Source organism: Apus apus, chromosome 3 (genome assembly GCF_020740795.1).
Source record: "Apus apus isolate bApuApu2 chromosome 3, bApuApu2.pri.cur, whole genome shotgun sequence".
NCBI lineage: Eukaryota > Metazoa > Chordata > Aves > Apodiformes > Apodidae > Apus > Apus apus.
Window position 1 is genome coordinate 79,338,318 of NC_067284.1, and position 27,461 is coordinate 79,365,778.

Below are 27,461 nucleotides of genomic sequence, written 5' to 3' on the forward strand. Positions count from 1 at the left end.
AATCAGCCAGTTCACCTGCTTCTTTATCATGAACAGAGCACCACTATCCAGGTAAAGCCCTTGAGTCAAGATCTGAGTACTGTTCATCCTCAATTACTTGTATGCTCTTGAAAATTCCACATTCCAGAAGTACTCGATTTCTTGCTTAACACACCTAATGTCACACCAGGAACAGCACTAGTAGACTGATCTGTTAAGCATTTTAATTCTCAAACGCTAGAAGGAGATGTCTAGAAAAGAGAAGATAGGTATTCCATTCTCATTTCCCACCCCACCCTCCAGTTTGATCCTGCTTGGCTCACTTGGTGTTTTCAGCTTTGAAGGAAGATGGGATGAGTCCTGCCTTACTCTTGCTTTTCTTACTCATGAGTTCTCAGGGCTGGCAGCATCTTGTTCAGGGACAGATTCAGTTCAAGGAGACAGACAGCATTTAGCTCCCAGCAGCTCTCTAACTGTAGCAGGTGAGTTCCAGGCTCAAGGTTTTTGTCCTTCTACCTGGTCTGCCTACTTTGCAGGCCCCAGCAGAAGGTATCTGGTTATTGCAAGCTGGAAGCTGAAAGCAGTGGCTAGCACACAGAGGGCAGATAAGGACTTGATGCTTAGTACAGTGTAACAGACTAAACTCTAACTCTACAGTTGATGTGGAAGTAACAAAGTGCAAGATTTTTGAAACACAGCAGCATCAAGATTTCTGTTTTATTTTTCTATCACATATGATCTACCCAGGTAAGGAAAGCCCACACTGCCCGTGAACTCTTACAGCACAATAATTAGAACATTTTATTTGACAGACTTATTTTATATCTTTTCTATCATTCCAGTATGGTGTAACTCTCAAGCTTACTGGCAATTTTTCATGTTTGAAATTGTTTTCTTCAGAAGCACCCAGATTCGCTTTTTAAAGATACAGTCTTTTTACTTAAGTTTTAAAATCTTGATACTCATATTCTAAACTGGCATCTAAAAATGTACAAGACATTGGGAACTTGTCTTCCAAATGGTTATAAAGCAATTATTACAGAAAGACCCAAAACAGAAAGATGAAGAATGCTGCTTTGGCATTACTCTGTCCCCTGTTCATGTCTACAAGAAGCCTGCAATGACAACTGGGAAGGAAAAAGATCAGACCTACACATATATGTGTGCCAAAGAACTGGAAGCCCCAGCTCAGATGGCTAGAATGTCAGGCATTTCCTCCACTGCTGTATGTGACTGCATCTACTAGCCAGAGGTCAAAAGTAAATTCCAGTTTCTAGTTATGGGGTTTGGGTTTTTTTATGTTTGTTTGCTTTAAATCAAAAGAGTGTTTTCTTTGCACTTCTAAAGTTATATGCCAGTGCCAAACACATTTAACATTGAACATATTAGTACTTTCATTTATAGATGCCATTTCTGGCATATGTATCTGAAAAGTAATTTAAAATCTAGCACCTTAAATTATGTAGATTGGTTTGCAACTATTACAACGATTTTTACATGCCTCTAGAATGAAGATGGTCATAGAAAAGTGCTATTTGTTCTCTTCCTAACTGAAGCTAAGAGTTAGCAAAAGCTTTACCTCTTATGGACAGCAAGGCAGAATTTGCATCCTTTAACATAAGTTGACCTAACATACCTGATTCTAGACAAGCCATTTATTTTACAATATATAAGTTACTTGATGAATGAGGAAGGAAGTTTTCTTGGATTCTAACAGAAAGAATTTAAAGAATACTTTGAATACAGAACACTTGAAGGAATCTAGAACAACAGAGAAGAGAACACACGCAGGAATTCAGGAGGGGGTAGAGCTACTGCTCATCAGCACTAAGGCTAAGAATGCCCTTGGTTGCCTGGGTTTTTTCTGAGAAAGCCATTCAGCCTTGAGGTCAGTGCTTCACCTATAAGACACCCACCCTCTTCCCAAATATTTGTGTAGAGGAATTACTTATCAGCAATTTGAAACACAAACATGGGCCCAAAATATATTATGACAGAGAGCAGACAGATGCCCCAGCATTCAAAGAGCAGGCATTTCACTTTTAAGCATCCATAGAGAGTACACACATACCACCTACACTTGGGTACAGCATGTATGAATACTGGCCAGAGCACCATCTCACTGTCCCTGGGAAAGGCGAAACAGAGTCCTGAAAAGCCCATTTACAACTAAGTAGTTTCCATTTCCTTAAACCAAAGTTTTAAAACCATGAGCTGTGAACACTCTGGGGTAGGGTGAAAAATTCTTCTCAGACATCTTTGTAAGAGGAACGGAGTTTTATACAGGGGTGTCTGGGGGACAGGTGGGTCCAATCAAGTAACACCTGCTCATATAGAACATTAGCAGGGTAGAGTAACGGGCAAACAGGATTAACAAGCTCAGAACAAAACTTCCTGCCTATATCATTAGATTGGGATGCCCATGGCAGATTACAGCTAGTTGGACTGAGGCAGCCATAGCTACAGGAAAACTTGAAATGGTTTTGCACTTAGACACATAGGCAAGGGTGGATCATGGGTTTGTCACACAGCATCAGGCAGATCTAATGCTACTAAACTAACAAGGACAAATAACCTGAAGAGGTTAGTAGTGCAAAGTCCTCTAAAACATTGCTAGAGCTCAGTGCACAACTCCAACATGTATCCAGGAAAGCATCCTACTTAGAGCATAATTTTCCAGAGGTTATTACAATTAAGTTTTTGATGCAGTTCTGCTGAATGCAGAAACAAGCTACATGCTTTTCCCTTGCAGATCAGCACCACTGCTGAGAGGAACCTTGGTTTGAAGATGACGGGAGGCAGGAGCTGATCTAGACCCCAAGAGTTCAACCAGCAATTTAAAAAACCTCCGTTGCATTTATCACCATGGAAAAACAACAGTGTAGAGAAGTTAATGCAGAGAACATGAAACATTATTATAATGTTTAAAATAAAACCCAATATTTTTTTGGTAAGAGAATATTGTTTTTTCTTACCAACTAGTATCACAATTCTATTGCAATGTTAATCCTTTTGCTGTCTTACAGAGCAAAAATTTTATGTTTGCAAATTACCTGATAGGGACATCTTCTATTACCATATTGATTAGCAAGTGCTTTTGTATATGGGAAAAATAAATGTCTCCTCTTCTAGTAGTGAATATAGATAAAAAACAGGCTCATATATTTTTGAAATGCTGAAGTTGCAAAGTATTGACTGAGTTAGATTTGCAAGGATCTTGAAAAGGGTTCAGTCAGAGCAGATATACAAGTATCCTTGCTCTATTTAAAAGAGATTCATCTTATCTGCTGCCTGTTCTGAATTAGAAACAATGGAAGTTTTCCTGAAACGTTGCTCTTTCTTTTCTCATTTTCCCTCCCATCTTCCCTCCTCTGCAAGGGATTATCCAACTTCACTAAAGTTTCTCCAAAACCCAGCTGGTTCACAGGTTCTTGCTTCAACTCTAGTCTCCATCCCTCCAAACTACTTACCATAGACAAACATTAGGCTGATAATGCTTCATTATATCACACAGAGAAGTCAACTGAAGCTGTGGAAGCTGCATAGTGTTTGTTCTATTTAGAAAGAACAACAACAATACTTCACAAAATAATTCAAGGCCTGAATTTGGAGAACAAAGAGCTAAAATAGTTTTTCACCAAGCTCAACAACCATTCAGACTTACAAAATGCTGGTAAATAATTATTTCAAGAGACAATTGCGAAGTTTACTGGAGGTGGTGAAAAAAAAAGGGCAACTTAATTTTCTGACAGGCTGTTCCTCACTATTTACAGAGACATAGCCATTGTATTAAAATTGCCATATTGACCAGTATGTCACTGACACGACTATCACTGGATACAAACATCCAACACTCGCTTATCTCTGTCACCATCAATGCTGCAAACATTCAAACAAGACTTGCCCTGTCAAAACACAACCTGTGACCCATACCAAGTGCCACAGGAATATAGCTTCCTGCTAGTATGCAACATTAGCCCAATATTTACACATCATTCAATTTGAGATCTTTGCTCAGGTCTCTTCTGTCACATGTAGATAGCTTTTCATCCTTAAATAAACACTGAATCCAGAAGCATTCTGCTATAAGTCACCTGCTTCATTTTCTCTTTCTTCCCCAATTTTAAAAGAAGTTAAGGTCAAGGATTCATTAAAACCTGTAACTTGATGTTAGAAATAACATGGACATACTTCAGGACAACCTACTTGTCACCACGGAAAAGAACATTTGGAAGGCACTGAGCTTATCAAAAGCAAGATCCTACTGACTGTCTTGCCTTTTTCCTTCTCTTATGGAGGCTCCAGGTACAACAGGTTATCTTGTATTATTTTCAAATTAATTCAGGTAAGCATTTGGAACAGGAATAGGCAAGAATGCTCCTTTGTCTCTAGGAACAACCATGCTTTGATCATCCATATCTAACTGCAAGCTTTGTGGGATGTGCTTCTCACGCAGTCCAGTCCCACAGTGAAGGTTACACTTCTGTCCAATCTCAGAAGCTGCAAGTTTGAAGGCAACTGAAGTGTCACAAACTGAAGATCCAGTACCTTCTCCATAAGCATTATATACTCAAGTGATTTGGATGGAGGAGAAGAAAAGGCAAGGGTGGCATTTCCAAGCAGCTCACATGAGCAAGTGTAGCAAAGAAGGAAAACAGGCTCAATTACTACACAGTAGAATCACCTCACATTTACACAAAATAGAAAGGAAAATATAGAAGAGCAAAGATGCAATATTAGTTACCATTGTAAGTAATTCTTGTGATACTAACAATTCTAGGGGTTTTGTTTGTTTGTTTGTTTTTTGTTTGTTTGTGGGGTTTTTGTTTTGTTGTTGTGGGGTTTTTTTGGGTTTTTTTGGTTTGTGGGTTTTTTTTTTTGTTTTGTTTTGTTTTTGTTTTTTTTTGTTTTTTGTTTTTTTTTGTTTTTTGTTTTTTTGTTTTTACCAGCAGCACAGTTTTGGGTTCTTTCAGTTTTCCCTTATAACACTTTCTGCAATACAGTTCTCCTCCCTGTTAATAAACCCAGAATTACTCATAATCTAATTAAGCCTAACATTAGGTATCCAGCCACATAAATACAAAAACATGAACTTTGTTGTTCCCTTTTGGTATCTTTCTGAAGCTTCTGCAAAGTTTTTGTACTGTTAGCTTCAAATTTCATGGCACAGATGTTCTGTGTGCCAACTCATCTTACAAATAGACCATGCTGAAAGAGTCAATGCTTTAGAAAAAGATTATACTTCCTTGGTCAAGGAACAGTTCTCTGAGGAGCTAGAGTCAGAAAAGTGGTAAGTTCTGCAAATTTAACATGATTCTGTTACGCTGTGAAGGCATTTGCACTGCCAGATGTGCCATTGTCACAAAACCCTCTCATAAATTAACGAGCAAGTTTTATTCCCTTTTGGTTTTTTTTGGAAGACTTCTTTATGTATTTAAGTTTAAATCATTATTCCTAATCTGTACTGTTTCCACATCAAATGTTTTTTCTTTCTGTATCTCTGCATTCAGAAACAAAGCCCAAAAGCTATGCCATTGTTTTCCTCTCTGCCTCGTGAAATTTTGCCTTCAAATGCATTTACTTGGCTCTCACAAGCATACTCAAGGGTAAAATCTGGACCTTTGCCACAATCACATTCCTTATTGCAAATACATGCCAACCTTCAAAGTTCAGTTATTTGAGCAAAAACATACGTTAATTGTTATGCGAGAGGAGTGGAAAGTGTATCAGATTAAAGCACATTTGAAAGTATTTTGCTACCCCCCCCTTGCTTGATAAATCAGCATAAAGGTGGATTTGTTCTGTTCTAGTTTTTCAACATAGCTGCAGCCATTAAGACCACACAAGTGAAGTTTTAACACAAAATCACACTTAACAACAACCGAACAAGCATTCAGAATAAAATTACCTTCTCATATTTGTTATTCCAGGACTGGTCTAACAGGTATTGCAACATTTGACAGTATAAAGTTATTCAGTTACATGTAAAAAACTATGGAATGCAAGGAGTATGTTGCAATAAGCCCGCTTAATAGATACCAGAGAATTAAAATGTTTTTTTTCTTTCACCTATGAAGGACAGCAGTGAAGAGCTCAGAAAGGTGCAAGCCAGGTAACTAAGAAGCCATTATTAAAAACAGTTTCAATAACTTAATATCAGCAGCAGGTTTTGCATGAAGAGAAAATGCAAGTGAAGGGCGTTCATTTACCTAAAGCATTAACCACATCTTCTATTAAAAAAAAGGTACAAATTTTATTCTTCACATATATTTGGAAAAAGACTGGGCTTAACTTTTACATGAAAAAGCTTATGCTTTTGGTAGAGTTAGAAGTGATAAAGTCATTTGGTTTCTCTTCGTAGAGCTCAAGAGCACACTGAGAGAACTTGAAAGAAAAATACACCACCTTTGCTACAGCTGGTGGCACTTATGCTCTCCATAGACAAAAGTGTTCTTGAGTACTATGTGCCACAACACTACCTTGTATTATCAAAAGAAACACAACTGCCAATTTACTTTGAAGAAGCAGGTGAGTACAAGGAAGCTGCTCATCTTGAAAAGAATTTGCAGACTGAAGTTTTTAGCAAACCCCATCGAAGAAGTACTGTACCTGAAGTACAGCCCACACAGTGAAAGATGGGATGCTGCTAACACACAACTGCCCACCCCCTCATTCCAAAGACCTGCCACTGCCTTTGAAGTAGGAAGGTGGCAAAGCACATTGCCTTCCCATGGGCAGCTTACAAGAGCACAGATCTGACCTGCTCTGGTAGAGAAGGAGGAGCAGGCTCCAGAATATCCTTAGGTTCCTGTTCTTCAAAGTTGTCAGGCTGTCAGAACTGCTGCCAGTGTCCAGCATAGAGGGAAAGAAAGAGGATCTCAGACTGGGATAGTCCTTAAAAGTACTGAGGCTGGGTCACATCAGATACTGACTTCCTAGCATTTCTTCATATGTGCTAGGCAAGGTTTTGAGAGAACTGGACTGGTACAACACACCAGGTTTTCAATTCTACAACCTACCTATGCCCTCGAATTGTATCTTGATGAAAAAAATGCCTTCCTCCTTTGCTTCCCTCACACCCAATCCTCTGTCTCTCGCACAGTCTGAAGAACCGACTCTTCTTTACTGTCTGCAGTTTATTCTTAGCAGAGCATGACTGCAAGAATGTGGAGATGCAGCTCATTAGACTTCTGTCTGCTACCATGGCTCAGCAGACATATGGCATCTCCTCACTCTTCACTCTCTGGCCATATTTTCCACAGTCCACTCCAGCAGTCCAAGTTCAACCAAGCTGTCATCGTTAGCAGTCTTCTGAATAGAAACAAGCTTTCTAAGCTCAAGAACACAGGATTTCCTGAACCATATCAGAGCAGGCACTCATCAAGACAATAACCAAAAGCATTTTAAACAAACAAAAAAACCCACCCCAACACAGGAATCTATTATTATTTTAGGTATGTGATAGCTTCTCCAGACAGTCTCTTTCTAGCCCCAAATGTGTCCCCTTCCTCATAGCAGGATGGTTCATGACCTCTATATAAACCTGCTATATGAAAAGTCACATGCAGAGAACCAGGCACTTTGAACCTGATGATGGAGCTGGGAGACCTCTAAGGTTTTTTATCTTTATGCTATATGATACTCTATTCTAAAGTAACAGGTCTTCAAACATTTGTTGTGTATCTACACAAAAATTAGTCTGAAGTTAGTTACCAATCCTTTCAAATGCATCTAATCCTACTGTTTTCTAGGAAAACGTGGGGATGACCATGACCTTCAGTACCTGTATTGTTGAGACATTGCATTAACCTCTCAGTATTTTCTTGAACAGTCTCATCAGCATCCCGAGAGATGTTACAAATATTTCAGTAGAGATTAAACAGACACTCCTCATTACAGGATTCCCCAGTTCAGGGCAGAGCAAGACTTTAGGAGACCAAATAAAGAACATGACTTTCAGGCCCTGTCAATGATATCTAAGCAATGTGATATTATGGCCCAAGCAGCCTGAGTTTGGGAAAGGACAAAGTTGTCTTATTTGCCTAAAGTGGCTTGTTTAAGTGAACTGGGGTGCAAACACTATGAAATAGGTAGGCAAAAAAAATAAAAGGAGATGGGGAAAGGTAAAGGTAGAAAGAAACATGAGGAGACCAGGAAGACAGGCAGACAAGAGCCAGTACGGAAAGAAAGATCCTATAAAAAGCTAACAGGAGAAAAAGTTTGGGTTAGCTGAGTAAGCAAGCTAAGAACTCACATCAAGCCCAGAAGGGAAGACCACACACAGCCTAAAGAGCTTAACTATAACACAAACTAGATAAAAAGAGGATGACTAGAGAGGCACTTGAAAGGGAAGGTGCAAGCACAAAACGATACAAGAAACCAAAGTACATGCAAAAGCCCTGACCCCATAGCACATGTGCATTCCTATCTGGAAATGGGACTCCAGATTTTGGCTCACTACCTGTTATTTGCCAGGTGGTACTGGTGGAAGAGATTCCACACCTGCAGGCAAAGGTAGCTTTCACTGAACCATACAGGTCGATAGAGCTGGCAACTACAGCTAACACTATGCATTAGCTCCAGCATCTCTGTGTATGTTCTATACCTAGTATGGCTGGGACAGCCTACCTGCACCATTCCCCCTTCTTTCAAGGAAACAAATAAATCCAGCAAAGCAAAAGCAAAAAAGAGAGGAAGAAGAAAGAAAACCCAAAGAACTGACTTTAACCAGAACAAGCAAGCCACACTGATCTAGCACCACTAGCCTCTATAATACCCTTGCCTCACTCAACTGTTCAGGAAACAGAAAGATGGATTCTCAGTTAAATAATTTCTACAGCCCAATAGAACTTGTCACAGCTATGTAACTTTAATGAAATTGCTTGAGCCAGAATTTCTCTAGATGCCACTGTATACTACTAATTTTCTAGGTTCCAATTTGTCATATATTCTGTAAAGTTATAAACCTACTTCAGCTGTGCTTTTAAGAACAGTACTACCAAAAAAATAGTTCACTTAATAGGAACTTCCCATTGTTTTATCTCCATAATTAGAAAGAAAGCTACCTTACCCATTTTCCCCTCAGCAGGATGGAGTTAAGTATCTTCCCTTGACTCAGTTCTGTTACAAAAGTTCATCAACATGTGAATGATACACAAATTTATAATGACTATTAAAAAAATCTTGCAGAGTAACACATGTCACTGAACAACACAAAATTCTCAAAGCAGAACACACATTGAAGTAGCTGCGTATACAGCACTTTTCTTTAAGTTTTCTTCAGAACTTGTAATTATGGAGTATCCATCATTCAGGTGTTCAACTTGTCTTTTTCATACCAGTGTGTATTTAACTATCCATATCAAGGATGGTGAGGAGAGGGAAGTTTGATTACCCTCTCTTAGTTCCACTTTCCATGGCAGCAGATTCTATTAGAATATTTCAAAATTTAAATTACTAGTTTCAGATCTTCCCGCTGTTATGTTGAACAGACAAATCATTAGAGTGAAGTATACACCAATACTTTGGATTTCAGGAAAATTTTAATTAGACATATTTAACAGATCCTATTAATCACCCCTTTTTACATGACACTACATTTCAAGACTTAGCTTGCCTTGAATAAATGGAAAGATTTCTCTATTTTAACATGGTTAAAGAACCTGCTGGTCTGCATATAACTAAGCTGTGTTTCAGGTTTCTAAATTGATTAATTCAAACTTCAGACTGTGAACTTTGAAAGGCTGAAATACTCAAACAGCAAATACTGGCTCAGACACACCAAAGGAGCTATCCCATGCTACCTAAGAGACTTGGCTTGCTTACCAAACAGGGATGTGGCAAGCACAAGGGGAAAAAAGTTACTCTTCTTTTCCATTAGTTACAGGATAAAGCATACACTTTAATTACCTAAACAAGTAGCAATGCATTTAAAGAAACAACCTCTATAAGCAGTTAGCACTCAATTGCCAATTCTAGTTAGAGAAAGAAGGAATAAGCATTTTCAGTGCAAAACACAGTAGGCAGACTGGACTGACAACAGCTCTCAAATGCAGTCAAATTGAAGCTGTGCCATGACTTCTGCCTTTCTGTTAGGAAATACAAATGAATTTAACTTCAAACATTTCATGAGGGTAGGCTTGGATAGTCGGAGGATGCAAATACAAATTCACATTCTTATGAGGAAAAGCTAGATGGTTTTAACACTCAAGTTTAACAGTCAGATTTCTGGTATTTAAGGGTAGCATTGCTGTTTCACCACTTAAATCAACTATCCCATCTGTGAAGGATTAACAATTAACAGGTCCTTAACTCTTCTACTGCTGCCCTATTGTCTGAGGCTTTGGAGAATACCCTCCCCATGCCCCTACAAAAGGAATACAACCAAGAAAACAAATAAACAAGGAAATTGCTGTGAAAAACAACTGCACCGTGACATAGCAGACAGTTTACTTGTATTGTTACCTCATGGCTACGCTTTAAACAAGAGGTTGCTGAAGGCAAGCTACTCAAGGAATCAACCTGCTTTAGTTACGCCATTCCACAAATTGAGGCCATTTCTCTGAGTCTGCAAAAAACCAAAAAGGCATCCACAGCAGATTTTCTTAGCAAGTTAAACACGCGACGAATTGTCACGCCAACAGAAGTCCTGCTAAACTACTACATACTTAGTCATACCTTCACATGTAAAAAAAACCAAGTGGTGAGTAAGAAGGACTTAAGAATTCGTACACACTACTGCCCACTACTACAGCAACAAACAAAAGCCCAACAAAGATGAAGAGGAGAATCACAACCTAACTAAAAAAACCCCACCAAAAAACCCACACAAAGCATTGTATGCCTTTAGTCACCAACATCACGATCCACAATAATGAATGTCTTTTCGCCAGCTACTTCTTCCTCACAAGATCTCCTTGTTTAAAGTCCGCAACTCAAAACCCATTTTCTTATCGCAAAAGCAATATGACAGATGACATCAGACCACACTTCCTTAACTCAAAGGCAGTAACTTTAAAAATGGTTAGTAGCCTTATAAAGACATTCATTTTCGCAATATGAAGCACTGGTTTAAAGCAGACCAATTAAGCAGGTTCACACTACTAATCAACTATAGTATGTTCCTAGACACTTTGGAAAATAAACAGCAATTAGAGCATCATAGAAAGGGCTCAAGATCAAACCTTTGATAGCTGTTCAAAACAATCCTAGAAACACACCATAGGAATTTCACTCCAACTGGATGTATTTGAACCAACTCATTTCCAATTTAGACATAAGCAATGATAAATAAGAAAAACCACCAAAAAACCCAAACAAAAAAAAAAACTATGTATGTGTGCAGAAGCATAAATATATGTGACCTAATTCAATTCTAATCAAAGGAACACAAAAATGGAAAAATACAAGCATTAAAGTAACCCTGCATTATGTAAACCTAAGGAAAACAGCAACATTTATACATTCATATAAGAAAAGGTACAACTATACTCAACAAACACTCCTTTATCTATACCTTTGCTATGAAAATCCACTTTCTTTATTCATAGTTCAGTCACATCAATACCTCTAAAGAGAGCTTTCCACATTGCTTTACACCTAAAGATATGCGAAGGTACCTACCAGAAACAGAATGGTTTTAGCCTTTGAATCTGCAAATATCATTAACACACCTACCACAAAGTATTACCTTCTTCTATTCTTAAACCTAGGCATTTGGAAGCTTACTGAAGTTCTACCTTCCTTTAAAACATACAATTGTCATCCGAAAAGTACAAAACCACAGGCATCTGAAACTACCCAAGTTTTCCTAAAACATATTAAACTAGACCCTAGCTTTTCATCAAATGCACAGAAAAATTACTAACTCTGAATTACTGAAGACAAGTGCTTACCTTCAATCCTTTTTAAGGCTGACAGGCAAGTATCCCGGCTTGGAAATTCGAACGGATTATTACAGGTCCGAATGGTGTCACATTCGCATTTCCCGTTGATTATGTTACAACCTGTTATAAGGTTTTCATTGCATGGTTCAAATCCAAGAAGCTGATCATCATCCCAGTTTTCATCTAAAATAAACAAACAAACTTGCTCACTATTGGATTTTGGCTACAGTAGATAAATTCAGCTGCTTTGAAGCTGGGTGCGATTCACTGCAAGTTCAACATAGCACTAAACAGAAGGCAACAGATTAAAAGAAATAATGGATTAATCTAAATTATGGGATTTGAAAATACCACGTTTCACAGCTGTTCCATTGCCAATTTTGCTACAGCTATTGACACTGTTTACTCCCAACTGTATGTGAAACTGTGATACCCCGAGGAAATGCATAGCTGTAGTACAAATGACTGCTACTCCAACTGAAGTTTACAGACACTTGAGTTATATTTATCAAGGAAGTGAGAATATTGGACAGAATCTACGGCTGTTATAAAAGTCAAAATTGAGTCAGTAAGAGAGCATTTTTAAATCCATTTAAAAAATATATCACATGGAATTCACTACACAGATACAAATTTTTATTACAAAAAAAACTTCAAGACGCCATGCCTTTGATTCTGTAATATGACCAAAACTGAGTTTTCCAGCACTCCTGCATCACTGTCCATACTCTAGAACTGCTCAAGCACATCACGCTCCATGCTGTCACAGGTTGGGCTAGAATGAATGTCTCTGCTCAAATCATTTTGCTGCTTTTGAATGAGTCCCATCAAATGTAACTCATATCCCCACTGTACAACTGTCCATTTTCTTGCTAAAAGGAGGCTCCATGCAATAAGATATTTTTTTTTCTCTTCAGGAAGTGATAAATCCAGTTGATCCAGATTTCTATTGAGATTACCAGTTCTACAAAATCTCAGCTCTGTTAGGCCAAGTGCACACACAACATCCCACCAACTCAAAAGTTTAAGCAACATACATGCTTTTTATGCAAAATAGAAGAAAATAAAGCATACATTAGGTATCCTTCACTATGCAGCACCAGATCATTTACCAGCCTTGTCTTCCAAAACAAGTACTACACAACAGTCACACAGATAGTTCACTGACTTCTAGCAACGACAAAAGGAACAAATATCTATTTTCAATCTTTACATCCTTCTATTTCAAAGCAGCTTTCACACTGGGCCTTCTAGTAGTTCACCCTGTTTTTATACAGTATCAACAAGCAAGCTTCCAATACAGATCTTGCCAAGAAACACTTGTATGGGAGGCTGCAGCCCAATACAGACTGTTTGCCATGCGGTAGCCTGACACTCAACAGAAGTCTAAAAACTGATAGGAAATAAGAGTATACACACAAACACACATCGAGATGCACATATAAGTACTGTTCACTCACAGAAATATGTGGAATATTCACTAATCTGCAGTTTTTCCTGTTTTGAGGAAAGAGCAACCAACACCTGTAGAGACCCATTTACCAGCTAAGTGCTGTACATGACCTACATACAGCAAATATGACAGTAGATCCTCACAAGTATGTCTCTCTCTGTAAAACCAACTGCTTGCTTTCTGTTACAAATCAGCAAATTATCCTGCTGACAAAGAGCACTGAACAAACAACTAAGTCGATTTTAGACGTGAAGAAGGGACTGTCCATGGGAACCTCATGGCTCTTCTACTCCATAAAAATACCAAAGGAAGAGCACTCATTAACCCCAGGAAGTAATTTTTTTAAAGTTAAAGTTAACCTATCATCCCATACAGCAATTGTATCAATAAAAGGCAAAGGAAGTGTAGAAGTTCCTGAAAAGAAACTATTAAAATTCTTTCAAGACAAGATGCTGCTAGAGTAATACTTAGGATCACTTTCATCGTGAGGAGGCCATGCATGCAGAGGAGGAAAAAAAAAATCCTGAGAATTTGGAGAACAATAATACATCCTGTTTTTGAGAAGCCGGAATACAGCCTGGACAATTTGTATTTTACAAATTGCAGCAGTAATCCATGTAATGACAAGAACAAAAGGGACTACAGCTCTGCTCCAAGATTTGGTGTTTCAGATTCTGTAAATACAGGGACCACAGCTTCATCCAGACAGGCCTGTTTAATGGTCTTACAAAAATGAACGGCTCCTTGTTTTTGACACATAGACTCCTGTGGCAGAGCACCCTTGCCTGGATTCCCAAAACCAGTGGGGCACATAGATGGCCTTGAAAGCATGCATTGGGTCTTCCAGCAGTCCAGTTCAGAGCCCTTGGGAGTTTTTGCCCTGTGGTATTTCAGCACTAAATCTTCTCCAGGCTGACAGAGACAGGAGCAGACTCCCTGCTGTGCAAGAGCTGCTCACTCCATGTAAGGTGGGACCCACCTGGCAAGGAATGCAGAGCCATCTCTTACTCATGGCACAACATCTCGAGGCAGATGCACCACACGCTGGGGCACTGCTCACAGTACTATCTGACTTCTAGAACAGATTAGCATTTGATATCTCACCTGCCACCTCTCATGGCCTTTCAGATGGGAGTAGAAAAGCAATTACACAGGAAGCACATGGTTCAATACTGGGTGCACCTGAAGTCTTCAGTGCCACACCCATAAAAATTAGCTCAGTAGCTATGAAAAGGACAGAAGAAAAAACAAGAGAAACCCCTCACGAATACTTGCAGACTATACATTGAACATGCTGAATCTTGAAACAAGGTATTTTTCATTACAGTGAGTGAATACAAAAGAGTCACATTCAGATAGGAAGAATTTCACCAGACAGTTTTTCACAATTTCATTTAGAAACAAGATTTCCATCAATGAAGGACTAAATGTAACAAGAAAAGAGCTTATTTTAGTTCAGTAAATCAATACAAAGTCTAGCTTGATCTTTCATGCAGACTTAAGATTCCTTTTCCTATTTGATTTTGTCCTTTTATTAACAAAAGTTAAAGGTCTTGTTAAAGGAATACTTTTACTACTTAGAATAAACCTTCAGAAATTACATCAGTACAGGCAGAACAAAATTCCTTGGAATTAAAGGTACAACCACATGAATGCACTCGCATGAGCTAAAGGGATGAATCCAGTGTCTCACTTCAATTCAATTCAAAGCTTTAGTTACTTGATGCAAAGGCATCTAGTGCTCTGCTTGAAGCAGGTAAATGGTGGTCCAGTCCAGAATGCTTTCTCCTTTAAACATCAGCATTACTTCAACTGATAAAACATGTACTGAACAAAGTCTAGGCTCTGCAAATCACATAAACTAGCCTCTGTTACTCCTAAAATTATCATGTCCTGCAGACTATTCCAAAACCCAAACTTCTAAACACCAGTGACGTGGAGATCCAGGACAGTTCAAGACCAATTTCAGACTGTAGCACAAACATTTTCGTGCTTGCTCTATTTTACTTCTATGGCTTCCTTTCCAGGAGACTCCTCTTTCATGCATACCTCTCAGAAACACGGATGATATGACTTCTAGGACACTTAAAAATACCAAAATCAAGCAGGTGTTTAACATTAACTTTTTAGAAACAATACAGCTGAAGAGCAGTTGAAGCAACCAGTTTTCATCTGAACTCAACTCAGTTTAGCTGCAGTTTTCACCATGTCATTGTGCAGTCACAAGCAGGTAGGAGCAAAAAAGGGAAGGGACACATTTTAGCAGTTCTGAATTGACGCTGGACTGCTCTATATTTTGCACACATGCCTAGAAGTAGTACAAGTGCTCCCAGCAGGCCAGTAACTATGGTTTGAAAAGTCATTCTTCATATAGTCTCTGCCCACATGCAGTTCCCCGTTCTTTCCAACTCGTTCAGGCAGGTTCCTTCTCCAGGTAATAAAGTAGTTCTGCATTTACTCAGACCAAAGGTAACTCTCGGACACAATACTTTAATTATTTTAAGTGTACTTTAATACCATAAGGAATCCATATGAGAGGAGGCATATATTAATTTGTGGTTTGTTGGGTTTTTTTACTTTCTTCCATCACTCACATAATCACTTGCTTTCTGAAAAGCAAACGTTTCAGCTTGCTAACAATTCAACTGCTGCTCTGGATTGCTGAACTCCCAAGTCTTATCATAGCATGCATCTAAAGTAGGGAAGAGGATTAAGGCATTAACGAGTTGAACAAGAGGTCCTTAAACAACAAGTCCAGTCTGAGAAGCAGTGTGAGAAATATGTCTCTGGTAAGTAGCATTCCATTGCTTCTTCCATGCTAAATCCTACATACCAGCTCTCACAACACAGCATCACAGCTGTATGTGAGGCATGATGCTCACAATTGAAGCAGGTATGTCACCTCCACCTGAAGAGCTGTCTGTGTTTCCAGAAAAGGGTGCAACTATGATAACCTTGAAGCCTTATTTTCAAAGCACAGAATTGCATATGGAGACAATAAAAGCAACTGTAATATGCTAACAATCACCTCAAAATAGGCGCAAGTAGAAGCACAAGAAAAGACCATTTCAGAGACTCCCTTCCCCATTGCTTAAATTTTTGCTTTCCCTTCCTTCAAGTTCTGAATTCCTCCTGCCTGCCCCCAAAATCTTCTTTTTTTGTGCCCCAACCCTCTCTTCCTTTCTGGACATTGAATATCAGCTATTTTTTTGAAAATCATCTACTATTCTCCTACGCTGTTTATAAAGATGAGGCATCACCTCAAACCAGCAAGCAACACAATGAAGTAGTCACTGAAGTATCACTGTTGAAAATTATCATACAAGCCTTAAACTCACAATAATCTTGAATTACAGTTCAAGGGTTAGGGGGTAAACATAACCGGAGTGGCTTGAGTGAACTCCCATAATTTACATTAAATGCAGCATGTTATTCAGCTATTTCTGCCTTTTTAAAGTGTGACAGACAGGTTCTCAGGATGCTGAAAAAGCAAAGAGACCATAAAATAAATCGCTGATCTGAAAGTGAAACAGTCCAAGTCACATCTTACACACTCTTGCATCCTTTCAAATCCTGCATTTGAAGAAGGAAAGAGAACTGGTTTCACAGTGACACAGAAGTGATCCTTAATGACATTGGTATTGCCCTCTGAGAAGTGGCGGGAACTTTTCAGAAGCTTCTCCAACAAACCAGACCTAAGGTCTGAGCCCCACCACTCCAGTACGCTGGAATACACAACAGCATTTTCAAATCAATGGTATTCATTAAGATGGTATGAGACTCTGAAAAGATTCTGCAGACTTTCTAAAATTAAAAAAAAAAAAAAAAAGGAAATACTTCTTGCCAGTAGGCTTTGGCTTCTCTTTGAACAGGAAAAAAGAATGATGGAACGGAAATTCATGTTTTGGAGGAGCTGAACAATAGAAATGACTAATCACCACTGAAGAATGCTTGAAACCCAGCCCCAGACCTTGAAAACCAGCAGAAGGGAAGGCTAGCCTTGAAGTGACTTTGAGCTCATGTACTGGCTGCAGTCCTCTCTCCCCTCACAACCAATTCCTTCAGTGAAGTTACGAATCAGTGACTAGAGCTGACAGAGACTTTCATGGTAAGACACAGAGCACTTATTTAAGGCACATTTTCCAACCTTTGAAAGGGTCCACTTTCCAACATCAAACCATCACATGGAATGTACATCAGTACAAAAGGGCTTTGCAGCTTCCTGATAATAATTCTAGTAAAAGCTAGAAAGTGAATCGTACCCTAACATTTAGATAACTCAGGAACACCATACATGTAAGACTTGTCTCAAATTTGACTGCCTGTTTTATCTTATTCGAACTACAGTATGTAGCTTAGGGGATCAAATCCTCAATACAGCATGAAAGATTCCACTGCAGCAGCCCCATGTGTGTCTGTCTCAAGGCAGTTATTTCATACTAAGGAACGCAGCAAGTATTTTAAAAAAAAAAAACACAGAAAAACAGCTTTCCACTCAATTATCAGAAATTCCACCAAAGCTGTGAGGAAAGCAAGGAGATAAATGCATAAAAGCATTAAGTGAAGCATGTGACACAGACAACTATTTCAATGTTTAAAGTTTTCCCTTGCCCACACTGTCTGCAATATTCAGTTCTCCAGCTACCCCCATTTTTAAAAAATTTTTTTAAGTACTTAGGGCGGGGGGGGGGGGGTGGTGTTTTGTTTGGCTTTTGTTTGGATTTGAAGACTTTCACTATTAGGGTTCTACCCAACAAGACTATAAACAGTATCTCTGAAATGAGAAATAATTACTCCTGAAGTCTGACCAGGAGACATTTAAGCACTTGGAAAAAAAAAAAAACACATCACTTGTAAAGAAGTTATTTCAGTCTTGTGACCAGAACCACATCTTGTTTGTAAATAGTTGACTGAAAATGTTACACAGTGTCCCAAAGTCTAATTGGTCAGACACAGGCTCTGCCAGTACTCCCTTGATTAGAATGAGCACAGACAGCAGTGTTTCAACTGTCTAGCAAATTTTTCCTCTGGCTCTAGAAAACTCTTTAAAAATACATATATATTTTCTAAAGCTTCAGGAAAGAGCCAAATCTTCAAACCCATTTTCCAAAGGAGGCTAAAATTCCAAATTTTCTTTTTTTTTTTTGTTTCCTTTTTTTTCCCCCCAAATAGCACACTACACCTACACACTGCGGAAACCTGCAGGTAAAGCAGCACACATCAGCTTGACTGCAAACAAGTAGCTGGCTGGCAGCTTGCTGAAGTTGCTCATTAGAACCAAAGCTGACAGAAGTAGGAAAAGTTTTACTTAAGACAAATTCTGGAACAGGGCTATGAATAAAACAACCAAGAACAGTCCACACTACTATAAGAAACCAAATACCCTAAACCTTTTGCATCTGTTCCCCCCAAGTCGTTAATGTAGCATCACTGAACATTAGAACTACAGGACGTATCAGAGGAATTACATTCAATTTCTTAGTCACAGAAGACTACAGGAAAAACTCTACATACCCTGGGATTTAGTATTAGCAACAAAGCTTTTTCCTTTTTCCTAAAAACTAACTTAGAGATAGATATCAACTTGAGTCTTTCCATTATCAAAGCAGCACATTTTACATTAGCACATGTAATACCATTATCAGTATGACCCCAGCTTTTTATCAACAGCCCATCAGTGAGGGGGAAAAATATCTCCATGTACATGCATCCAACTTTTCTGAAAAAGCTCCTTACTGGAGCACAACACAGGCTGCAACAAAACCCTCAATATAATTTGTTTCAAGGATAAGTAACTCAATAGAATGGCCTGATTCAGAAACATTACACTTCCTACATTTTCACTAATAAAAAAAAATAAATTTTAAAAAAGAGAGAAAAAGCCACCTGAAGCCTATCAGTATGAAGGTAGCTGGCTGTATAAGGTTTAAAGTTCTGGAAACAAGCAAGAACAAGGGAATGGGAATGTGCCAGTGAGCCAGTGCTTTTCCTCCTATCCACAACCCTACACTCTCCTATTTGTATTTTTCTTGAAAGACTTGCACACTCCTGACCCAAAGGTGTTAATGTGATTTGCATTTTCTGAAGTTCTGAGTACAGCCAGTGAAAGCTGCTGGGGACTGAATATTGCCTCTGGTAAAGGTGTGAGCTGCTTTCATTCACGTCAATACATTACTAAGGCCCTACTTCCTCCAAACATGTCCCAGCTAGTCTGTTTAGACTAGAGGTCTCATACAGACCATCTTTTAATCCATATGCTTATGTGAAATTTAATCTAGACAGTCTTTAGAAAAAGTTATCATCCCATCTTCTTTTGTATTGGTAAATTTCTCCAGATACAAAGGCTTTCTACATCAGTACTAATAATTTCCCAAATTGCACGCACACACACCAAAACCCAGAGTTAAAAATTTAGTTGTGTAGTTTGACAGTATTACGTGTTACCTGAAGTCTCAGGCAAACCCCTGAATTCAGCATTTCCAAGCTTATGTTCCCTGTGGATTAACTGCATTCTCAAATGAAAGCAGTTTATAAATCACAAGAGACATTTAATAGGCCACTCCTACAAAGTATTTAATCCATTAAAACAGATACACATTTGGTCTACCTGCAAGATGCTATAAACTTTACTTATTAAGATGAAGAATCCTTTAGGAGAGTGTAAAGGAAGGAGGAGAAGAGAAAGGCATTTTTTAACCATATTAATGGATTAATTATTGCATAATATGCCTGTCGCTCAAATGACATTTTGGTTGACTAAGTACTACGCAAGAAGTTAAATTACACAAGTATTCTTGAATCAGCTAGAGGGTACTTAAAACAACAACCATGCCTGGGGTGCAGAAATTACTGACAAGTTTGAGGGTAGTTTAAAAAAACAAATCTTTATAAGCAGCATGATTTTGGGAAACCTGATGAAATACTCATTTTCTATGGGGAGAAATTCACATCGGCAGAGGATGCTTGACATACAATAATGTGAGATCAAATGGGTTTAAAATGTAAAAATAAAAGTATTTGTCTTTACAGGATTTAAGAGATTTAGTCATTCAGCCTATCCATGATGAGATTGCTAGTTTTAAACTAGCTGTGCTGATCCACAACAGCAAAAAACCTATGAATTCCTGCACCAATGCCTCTCCTCATATCTGTTAGATTTTTCCATTTAATTTTTCTTGAAATATTGGAAGCAAGTTGTTTTTAAAATTGAAACATGATTCCCAGAAATAGAAAGGAAACCATTTCCAAGACAAATAAGCACCTGATCTAATTCAAATTCCATGCCACACTCAAAATTACATGTTCTTACTGGTGTTGAGATTTCAGCATTGACACAAGTCCGAGTAGAAATAGCGTACAAATTATCCAGCCTGTGCATAAGAAGTCAGCGTGCACCTAGCGAGTGCTTTCTAAGGGGTAGGGGAAAAGGAGTGTTAATTTTGGTCAAGACTAGCATATCAGAAGCTGAACATTCGCCATCAAAGTATTACTTTTCATTCCAGTTTCACATTCAGTAATTTTTCTGATAATTTTTCTCACCATTAACAATTTTTCACTTTTTTTCCCCCCAGTAGTCTGGATTGCTGACAGTCCTTGAACCAAGCATTTTGACAGTCTTCATGCCAACAATTACTTGATACACCACTTAATGAGTATTAAGTCCCTAACTAGAAGTTCTAACACTTTGTGTTAGTGGAGGAACTTCCCTGTACGCATGTGGACATGTGAATTACTTGGACATTTCTACTGCCATTCACTATACAACAGAGCAAGGAAAACAATTAAGAAATCTGGGCAACACTGTTTAAACGGATACTAATAACCACCTCACCTCCATGCAACTTCTCAATCACTTGAAAGTCAGTAACTCATACTCAAAGCAAACTACCTGATCTTTAGCTTTCTGGACTGCATCACAGGCAAGAAGCCAAGTATGTTGTGTATCAGTCTCTCTGGAGAAAAAGAATCATGTTTCAATCTTTGCATCCACTGATCCATTAGATACACAGCATGAGACGAAAAAACTGAAAAAAAGGTTCTCCCAAGGGTACTACCTACAGAAGTTACAAGTAGCAGCACCACTTGCAGTAAAAATACTAGCAACTTTGTAAGCAAGTTGTTCTTACTTCAGAAAAGCAAAAGTGAATTCAGTACATGTAAACTGATGCCCAAACAAAACCAAAACAAATTTTCTCTTCTCCTCCCAGTTCTGAAAAAAACTTAAGTTTTTAATATTTAATTTATTCTAAACAGCTCCAGTTTCACTGTGCTTTGATTACATACAATGTACTGTACCCTTACATATGATACTCTATTATATGTTTCTAGGAGAGGACAGTTAGCTCACAGTAGGCTTAAAGGTGAGTGGCAAGGGACAACAAGTAAGCTTTGCCCCCTTGTCCCAACAAGAAGTAAGACAGACAGTAATGCTCCTAGCTCCCAAAAAGCTGCAGTTCAATAGAAGAGACTGGAACTAGCCACAGAAGGGCAAGCTTCTACTATGGTCCTAGAGGATTGACCCACATGCTTCCTGATACTTGCTACAGTAGTTTTCTCCTGGTCCCGAGGGAACCTCAGCTCAGACGTGATCCACTAGGCAAACAAGGCTCAAGACAAGCCTTAAATTAACAACAGTGGGCAAAAAGAATGCAGCAATAACTGTACAACACCCCCAAAAAAACCCCAAACAAACAAGAAAACCCACCACCACAAAAAAACACCAAACAACACAATGCCAAACTCCACCAACACCAACACAAAAACCTAAACAAAGTACTACATATTATTGATAACTACTGGAACAGAAATACATTCTTTCAACAGCTACCTAGAGGCTAGCTCATATGCAAGTTATTCTCAAAGGACGCTAAGGACAGAGCAAAACTAGCAGTTCTGTAGTTCTGTTAACTTCACATTTCAAGTATACAGACACCACAAAATCTTAAGTTATGTTTCTATAACAGCTAAAAATAATATCAGCTTATTTTCAGCATTATTTCACATGCTGCTGTTACACCTTAGGAGAGCTTAGCAAAGCACTTGAGACCTCTTCATCTAAGAAACTGGGGAAGTGTTGTGACAGAGGCAAGAAAAGAATCATGTCAAGAAATGCCTTTGCAGAGTAACAGAAGTCCTTTGGCAGAACTTTTCCAAGGCTTTCCAACTCTCCAGAAGGCAGGAGCCCTGCTCAGCTGGACTGCTGCAGAAGGTAACACTAATGTGTTTCTGGAGAACTCCAGTGTAATCAGGGGATGGCTCTAGGTCTACCTCCAGAGACATAAAGAAAGTGCAGTCCCTGCTTTGAGCTCAAAATTTCTCAATGCTAAAAGCATTTGGAAGGGGCTCTAGGATGTCAACATCTGATTGAACCAATCCGGCAGCATCCCTGTAAAGCCAACAGACAGACTGGTGTTGTTTAAAGTCTCTCAAGGTTGCCCTTCAGGAAACGTACCCGCCCGTGCCAGGGGGAAGCTGACCTCAGAATTGTTCTTTACCAAAAATACCACTGCATTGACAGGGCATTCCCATACTTCAGCATAAAGCCACAAACTGAACCTTAGAACTGAATAGCTAAGGTGGTGAGATGAATGAGGACTTCCTTCAGGTTTTAGAAGGATGAAGGAAAGAACCTAGAATTAGCAACTGATTTCATTAATAGACACTGGTTTAGCAAAGACTACTCCGTTCCCAGTTTCAGAAAGAGGTTACCACTGACAGATGCCACAGAGACCTCCTCTCCCAAAGTTTTTAGACAGTTCACTTTTGCATAGTGCATTAAATACTAAGTTAATAGACAAGCATTTCTACCTACTGCAATTCCAGCTCTTAAAGTTTTCTATAGCCTAGAATGTGTTGATACTCTGAAATAAGACACTGCTGAAGCTTCAAAAATTATAAAAAAATATGCTTATAACTGTAGCCAGTAGGGGTCATTTCAGTGTAAAAAATTGCAGTAGAAGAAAAGGCTAGAGACAGGAAGGAGAGTAAAAACATAAATTTCTGCTCACAGTTCTGTAAGTCACTTGCATTTCCTCCTCCCTGAAATGGAAAGGGTTTGCACTCCCAGTAGACAGGATTTTTAAAAGTAGCCTTTATTCCGTTAATGGATAAAGGCATGGCTTAGTACTACTCACAGACCAGTCTAGCCTGTTGCACGTGTGCTTGTAAGATTTGTAACTGTTTAGGTCACAACAATCAAAATAACTGAAGCAACTGACCTCTTTTCAGTGATCAGAGGTAGTACATCAAGTCCCCTTTCTTCCTTGCTGCTACCTCTCTTGCATAACACGCACCGTGAAGAACTACATTACTTCTGTTGCTTAGAAAGAGGCAGTTGCCTGAGAATTCAATAATAGTATTCCAGGACTATTTATAAGGCTGACAGTTCAGCTCAGTTGCTTTTCATTTACAAGAATGAAAATTAAATAGATAACTTATCTCCCTGGCTATTCCTATAGGGACAGCTGGAACTAGTTCCTAACCACAACACTAATTGAAATGCAATCTTGCCAACAAATGCTTCATACTATTTTCAACAGTAGATGGGACATGTTACGAGTTGAACTGCAGCAACGTACAGATTGCATCACTTCAAAGGAATGAAATACTCCTGTACTGCCAGAGACGTCCCTACTGTGATACAGTAAGGGAGTGGGAACATTAAGGCATTTAATGACTGCAGGCTTTTAGTTCCTTTAACCAGGGGGCAGGACGGGGAGCTGTTTAAGCCAAGCTGTTACTTGAAAACAAGCAACAAGAGAAACTCATCCAAAACTAAGTAAATTTTTGAAGTGGTTCTACTTTTCTATTTAAGAGAACTGTTCCAGCACTTGATTAAAAATAGTAAGAGAGAGACTACAACATTCAGCAACATGGTCTCAAACAAGGTCTTCAAAGTAGTTTAGGGCCATTTTTAACTGTTTAACAACAGAGCTTTTAACCCTGGAGCTGGTCAGACTCAAGCAACAACTGCAGAGGCTGATGGCATCGGTTACAGTCCAGGCAGGACATGCTCCTCTGCTTTGTTGTGGTTTGCAATTTATTCGTAAGGGAGGCAAACGGAGTTTTAAACGAGGAGCTCGGGAACAAAGGTCAGCTGCCCACTAAAAATGACTGGGTTTAGCTCACTCTTAACAGTGCATCATTTTTTGGACAGATGCTGCCACCCCAGCTCTCTGGACTTTCTGCTGCCCTCTACCCGCCGAGGGGAGACCGCCTCCCGCTCCTTTTCCAGAATTGTCGAAGCTCCCGCTTCCAGACTCACATACATTTATACACATCTCAAACTAGTGGTTATTTGTAACCTCTTTACAGCGCCATGTTTTCCCTCAACTTGGAGGAAAAGGGAGCTGGATGGAAAAGACAAAAATATTCTAAAAATTTGTCTTCGGCATGTCGTCAGTTATATATGTGAAAAACAAAATCTGAGGTATCTGATGGATACCGAATTTGAAAGGGGGGTGTGTGGGGGGGGGATGTGAAGTCTTCTTGCAGTTCATAGCGACTAATCAGGCTGCAGGAAGCAGAAGTGACTTAGTGAGGAGTTCTGCCGTAGGGATTGCTCCCTCCCCTTGATGCTTCAGCAGGGAAAAAGGCATCCCTTACCATCACACAGCAAACAGGACAGGCGGGGAGATATTAAGTGACAGGAACAGGAAGGAAAACTTGACAACAGATGATCAGCTTTTGTGTTTCCTTACAGAGGAGGCAATCCGGAATAGGCATCATGTGTGCGCACGACTGACCTCCACAGATTACCATCTGCCAAACCCTTCTTTTATCGAGGAATTCTCCTCAAGCATCAGATCGTACTAGCTATTAGTAAACTGGTGAAGCGCTATGGAAAGGGAAAAGAGACTGGAAGTTTAGGCTAAGCAAAAGAAAGGTAAAAGTTTTAAACTGAGGGGCTGAGGGAGTAAAGCTTACAAGACACGCTTGGGGATCGGATCAGACAGGCGGACGGCGGGGAGAGAAGGAGGGCGCACCGGCGCGTTCCCTCCCCGCCGCCCGCGGGTACCCCCACTCGAGGAATGGATGGACGGATGGATGGATGAATGGACGGATGATGTCCCGCCGCCTCTCACCTTCACAGACGCCCACTTCGTACTCGGTGATGGAGTCCCCGTTGAGCGGAGGTCGGATGACACAGCGCAACCCCCGGTCGCAAGCTCCGTGCAGCCCGTAGACTCCCCCGCAGCTTTCGTTACGTTGCCGAGCGCACATGAAACAACAACCGCAGATCCCCAGCACGATGCTACCGGGGCAACTCTTCGGTTCTTCGCATTTGGATTCGTCGCAGGGTAAGCAGACCAGAGCCCGCGTCCCCGACTCGCCCAGCAGCAGGGCCAGCAGGAACAGCCACCCCGTCGCCGCCAGGTGCCAGCCGCCGTCTCCGGCCGGGCGTCTCCTCCCCGCCGAGACCGCTGCCAGGTACATCCCGGCCGCCGCAGCCCGGCCTGGGCCGGGGGGAGCCTGTCCGAAGCCCCCTCGCCGGGCGGCGGACCCAAGCGTGCCGCGGCTCCTTCCCGCCGCCCCCGCCTCCGGCCCCCCGAGGAAAGTTTCCTCTCGCGGCGGCGGCCGCTCCAGCCAAACTTCTCCTCCGAGCGGCGGCGGCTCCGCCCGCTGCCCTCTCTGGGAAGCGGCGTCCGTCAGTCCGTTCGTCCCTCGGGTCCTGGTCCCTCCGCACCGTCCACGCCGGCTGCGCGGCGCCTCCCGCCTGAGCAGCGGCGAGCGAAGCCCCGGACGCCGCGGCTGCGCCCGGCTCTGCCCCGCTCGCTGCCCGAGTCCCGACTCGCCGTCTGCCCGCACCTCGCCCCGCTCCGAGTGCGCCCTCTGCCCTTCCCCCATTGGGCGGTGATCGCCTTCGCCTCGCCCCGGCTGCCGAGGGGCGCCTCCTCATTGGATGCCGCCCAGGATGGCCCCGCCCACTCCTTCTCCCGCTCCTCCGCCCCCCCCACCCCCAACTCCCCCCGCAGCCCCAGATCCTGGGGCTGGGGAGAGACGCGGCGGAGGCGAGAAGCAGCCTGGGCCCCACGGCGGCCGCCGCCGCCTCCCCCCCGCCCTTCCCCTCCCCCGCGCCCGGGGCTTCGAGCGCCGAGCGAGGCGGCGGCGCCGCCAGATCCCGGGGACGGGCCAGCGTCGGCTTGGGAGACACTTCTGCCAGCTGGGGACACCGTGGGTGGGGAGGAAGAGGGCCCCGCGAAGGGCGCAGCCACAGCAGGGCAACGGCGGAGGGTGTCTCCAAAGGGGCCTCGTCCCCGGTGGCGGCGGCGAGAGCCTCCTCCTCTTCCTCCGCCTTCCCCCCGAGGGGCGCGGGGATCCGGGACGGGGAGCGTCTCAGCGCTCTCTTAGCCCCTGCGCCACGGAGCGGGAGAACCGTCCGTCCGCTCCCCGTCTCGTCCCGGCGCTGCAGCCGGGCCCCCGAGCCCCGCCAGGTGCGGAGCCGAGAGTGACCCGCTCGGCAGAGGCGGGAGGGTCTGCGCTGCCACCCCTAATTGCTGCTGGCCCGCTGCAACAGCAGCGCTGTCCCGGTCCGCCCGCCCGCTCGTAAACAAGTGGAGGTGCCGCAGCTCGCCCGTGGACCTCGGCACCCAAAATCGCCCCTGGGCCGGCCAGGGGTCTTTGCTGGCCGGCCGCGGCTCCCGGCCGCTCTGCCTGCCCAGCGGCTGCCGTCGCTGCCCAGAGCCCGCCGGCGTGCCTGGGGACCGAGGCAGGGCGGGCAGCCGCGGCCCTGCCGGTGCCAGTGCTGGGGAGCGCTGGCGGAGCGCGGCACGGGGAAGGCCGGCAGCGGGAGCTGCGGCTGCGGCGGCGCTGCCGCGCTGGGCCCAGCGGCGGGGGCAGGAGCCAGTGGCTGCTGGGCGGCGCGGGAGGCCCGGCGGCGACCCCGGGGGGCCGGCAGCGGCAGCGCTCGGCTCCCCGCTCGCTCCGGTGCAGTGTGGCGGGAGGGAGCCGCCTGCCCCGAGCCGGGACGAAGGAAGAAGCGATGGGAGGGAAGACAAAATGAACGGTGTTGCCGAAAGGGAAACCGCAGACTTGTCTCCGCTTGGCAACCGCAGGGAACCGAGACGCCGCTGCCTTCATAGGGGCAAGCCCCTCGGTACACCCGAGAAACAGGAGCCGTGTCACGCCCTGCCCAGGCGCAAAGG

General features: G+C 41.9%; 1 protein-coding gene across 2 annotated transcripts in view; it reads right to left on the minus strand.

The window, feature by feature from the left end:
* Window positions 1-26,116, minus strand: part of CRIM1 (cysteine rich transmembrane BMP regulator 1) — a 182,935-nt gene extending 156,819 nt beyond the window's left edge. The window contains exons 1-2 of one of the 2 annotated variants that reach the window (XM_051613737.1): window positions 25,401-26,116; window positions 11,874-12,047 (exon numbers count right to left, since the gene is read on the minus strand). In XM_051613737.1, coding sequence (XP_051469697.1) covers window positions 11,874-12,047; window positions 25,401-25,752 — 526 coding nt within the window. In that variant the 5' untranslated portion in view covers window positions 25,753-26,116. The remainder of the gene's footprint in view (window positions 1-11,873; window positions 12,048-25,400) is intronic. The other variant, XM_051613738.1, reaches the window with a different exon arrangement.
* Between the last annotated feature and the right edge of the window lie 1,345 nt (window positions 26,117-27,461).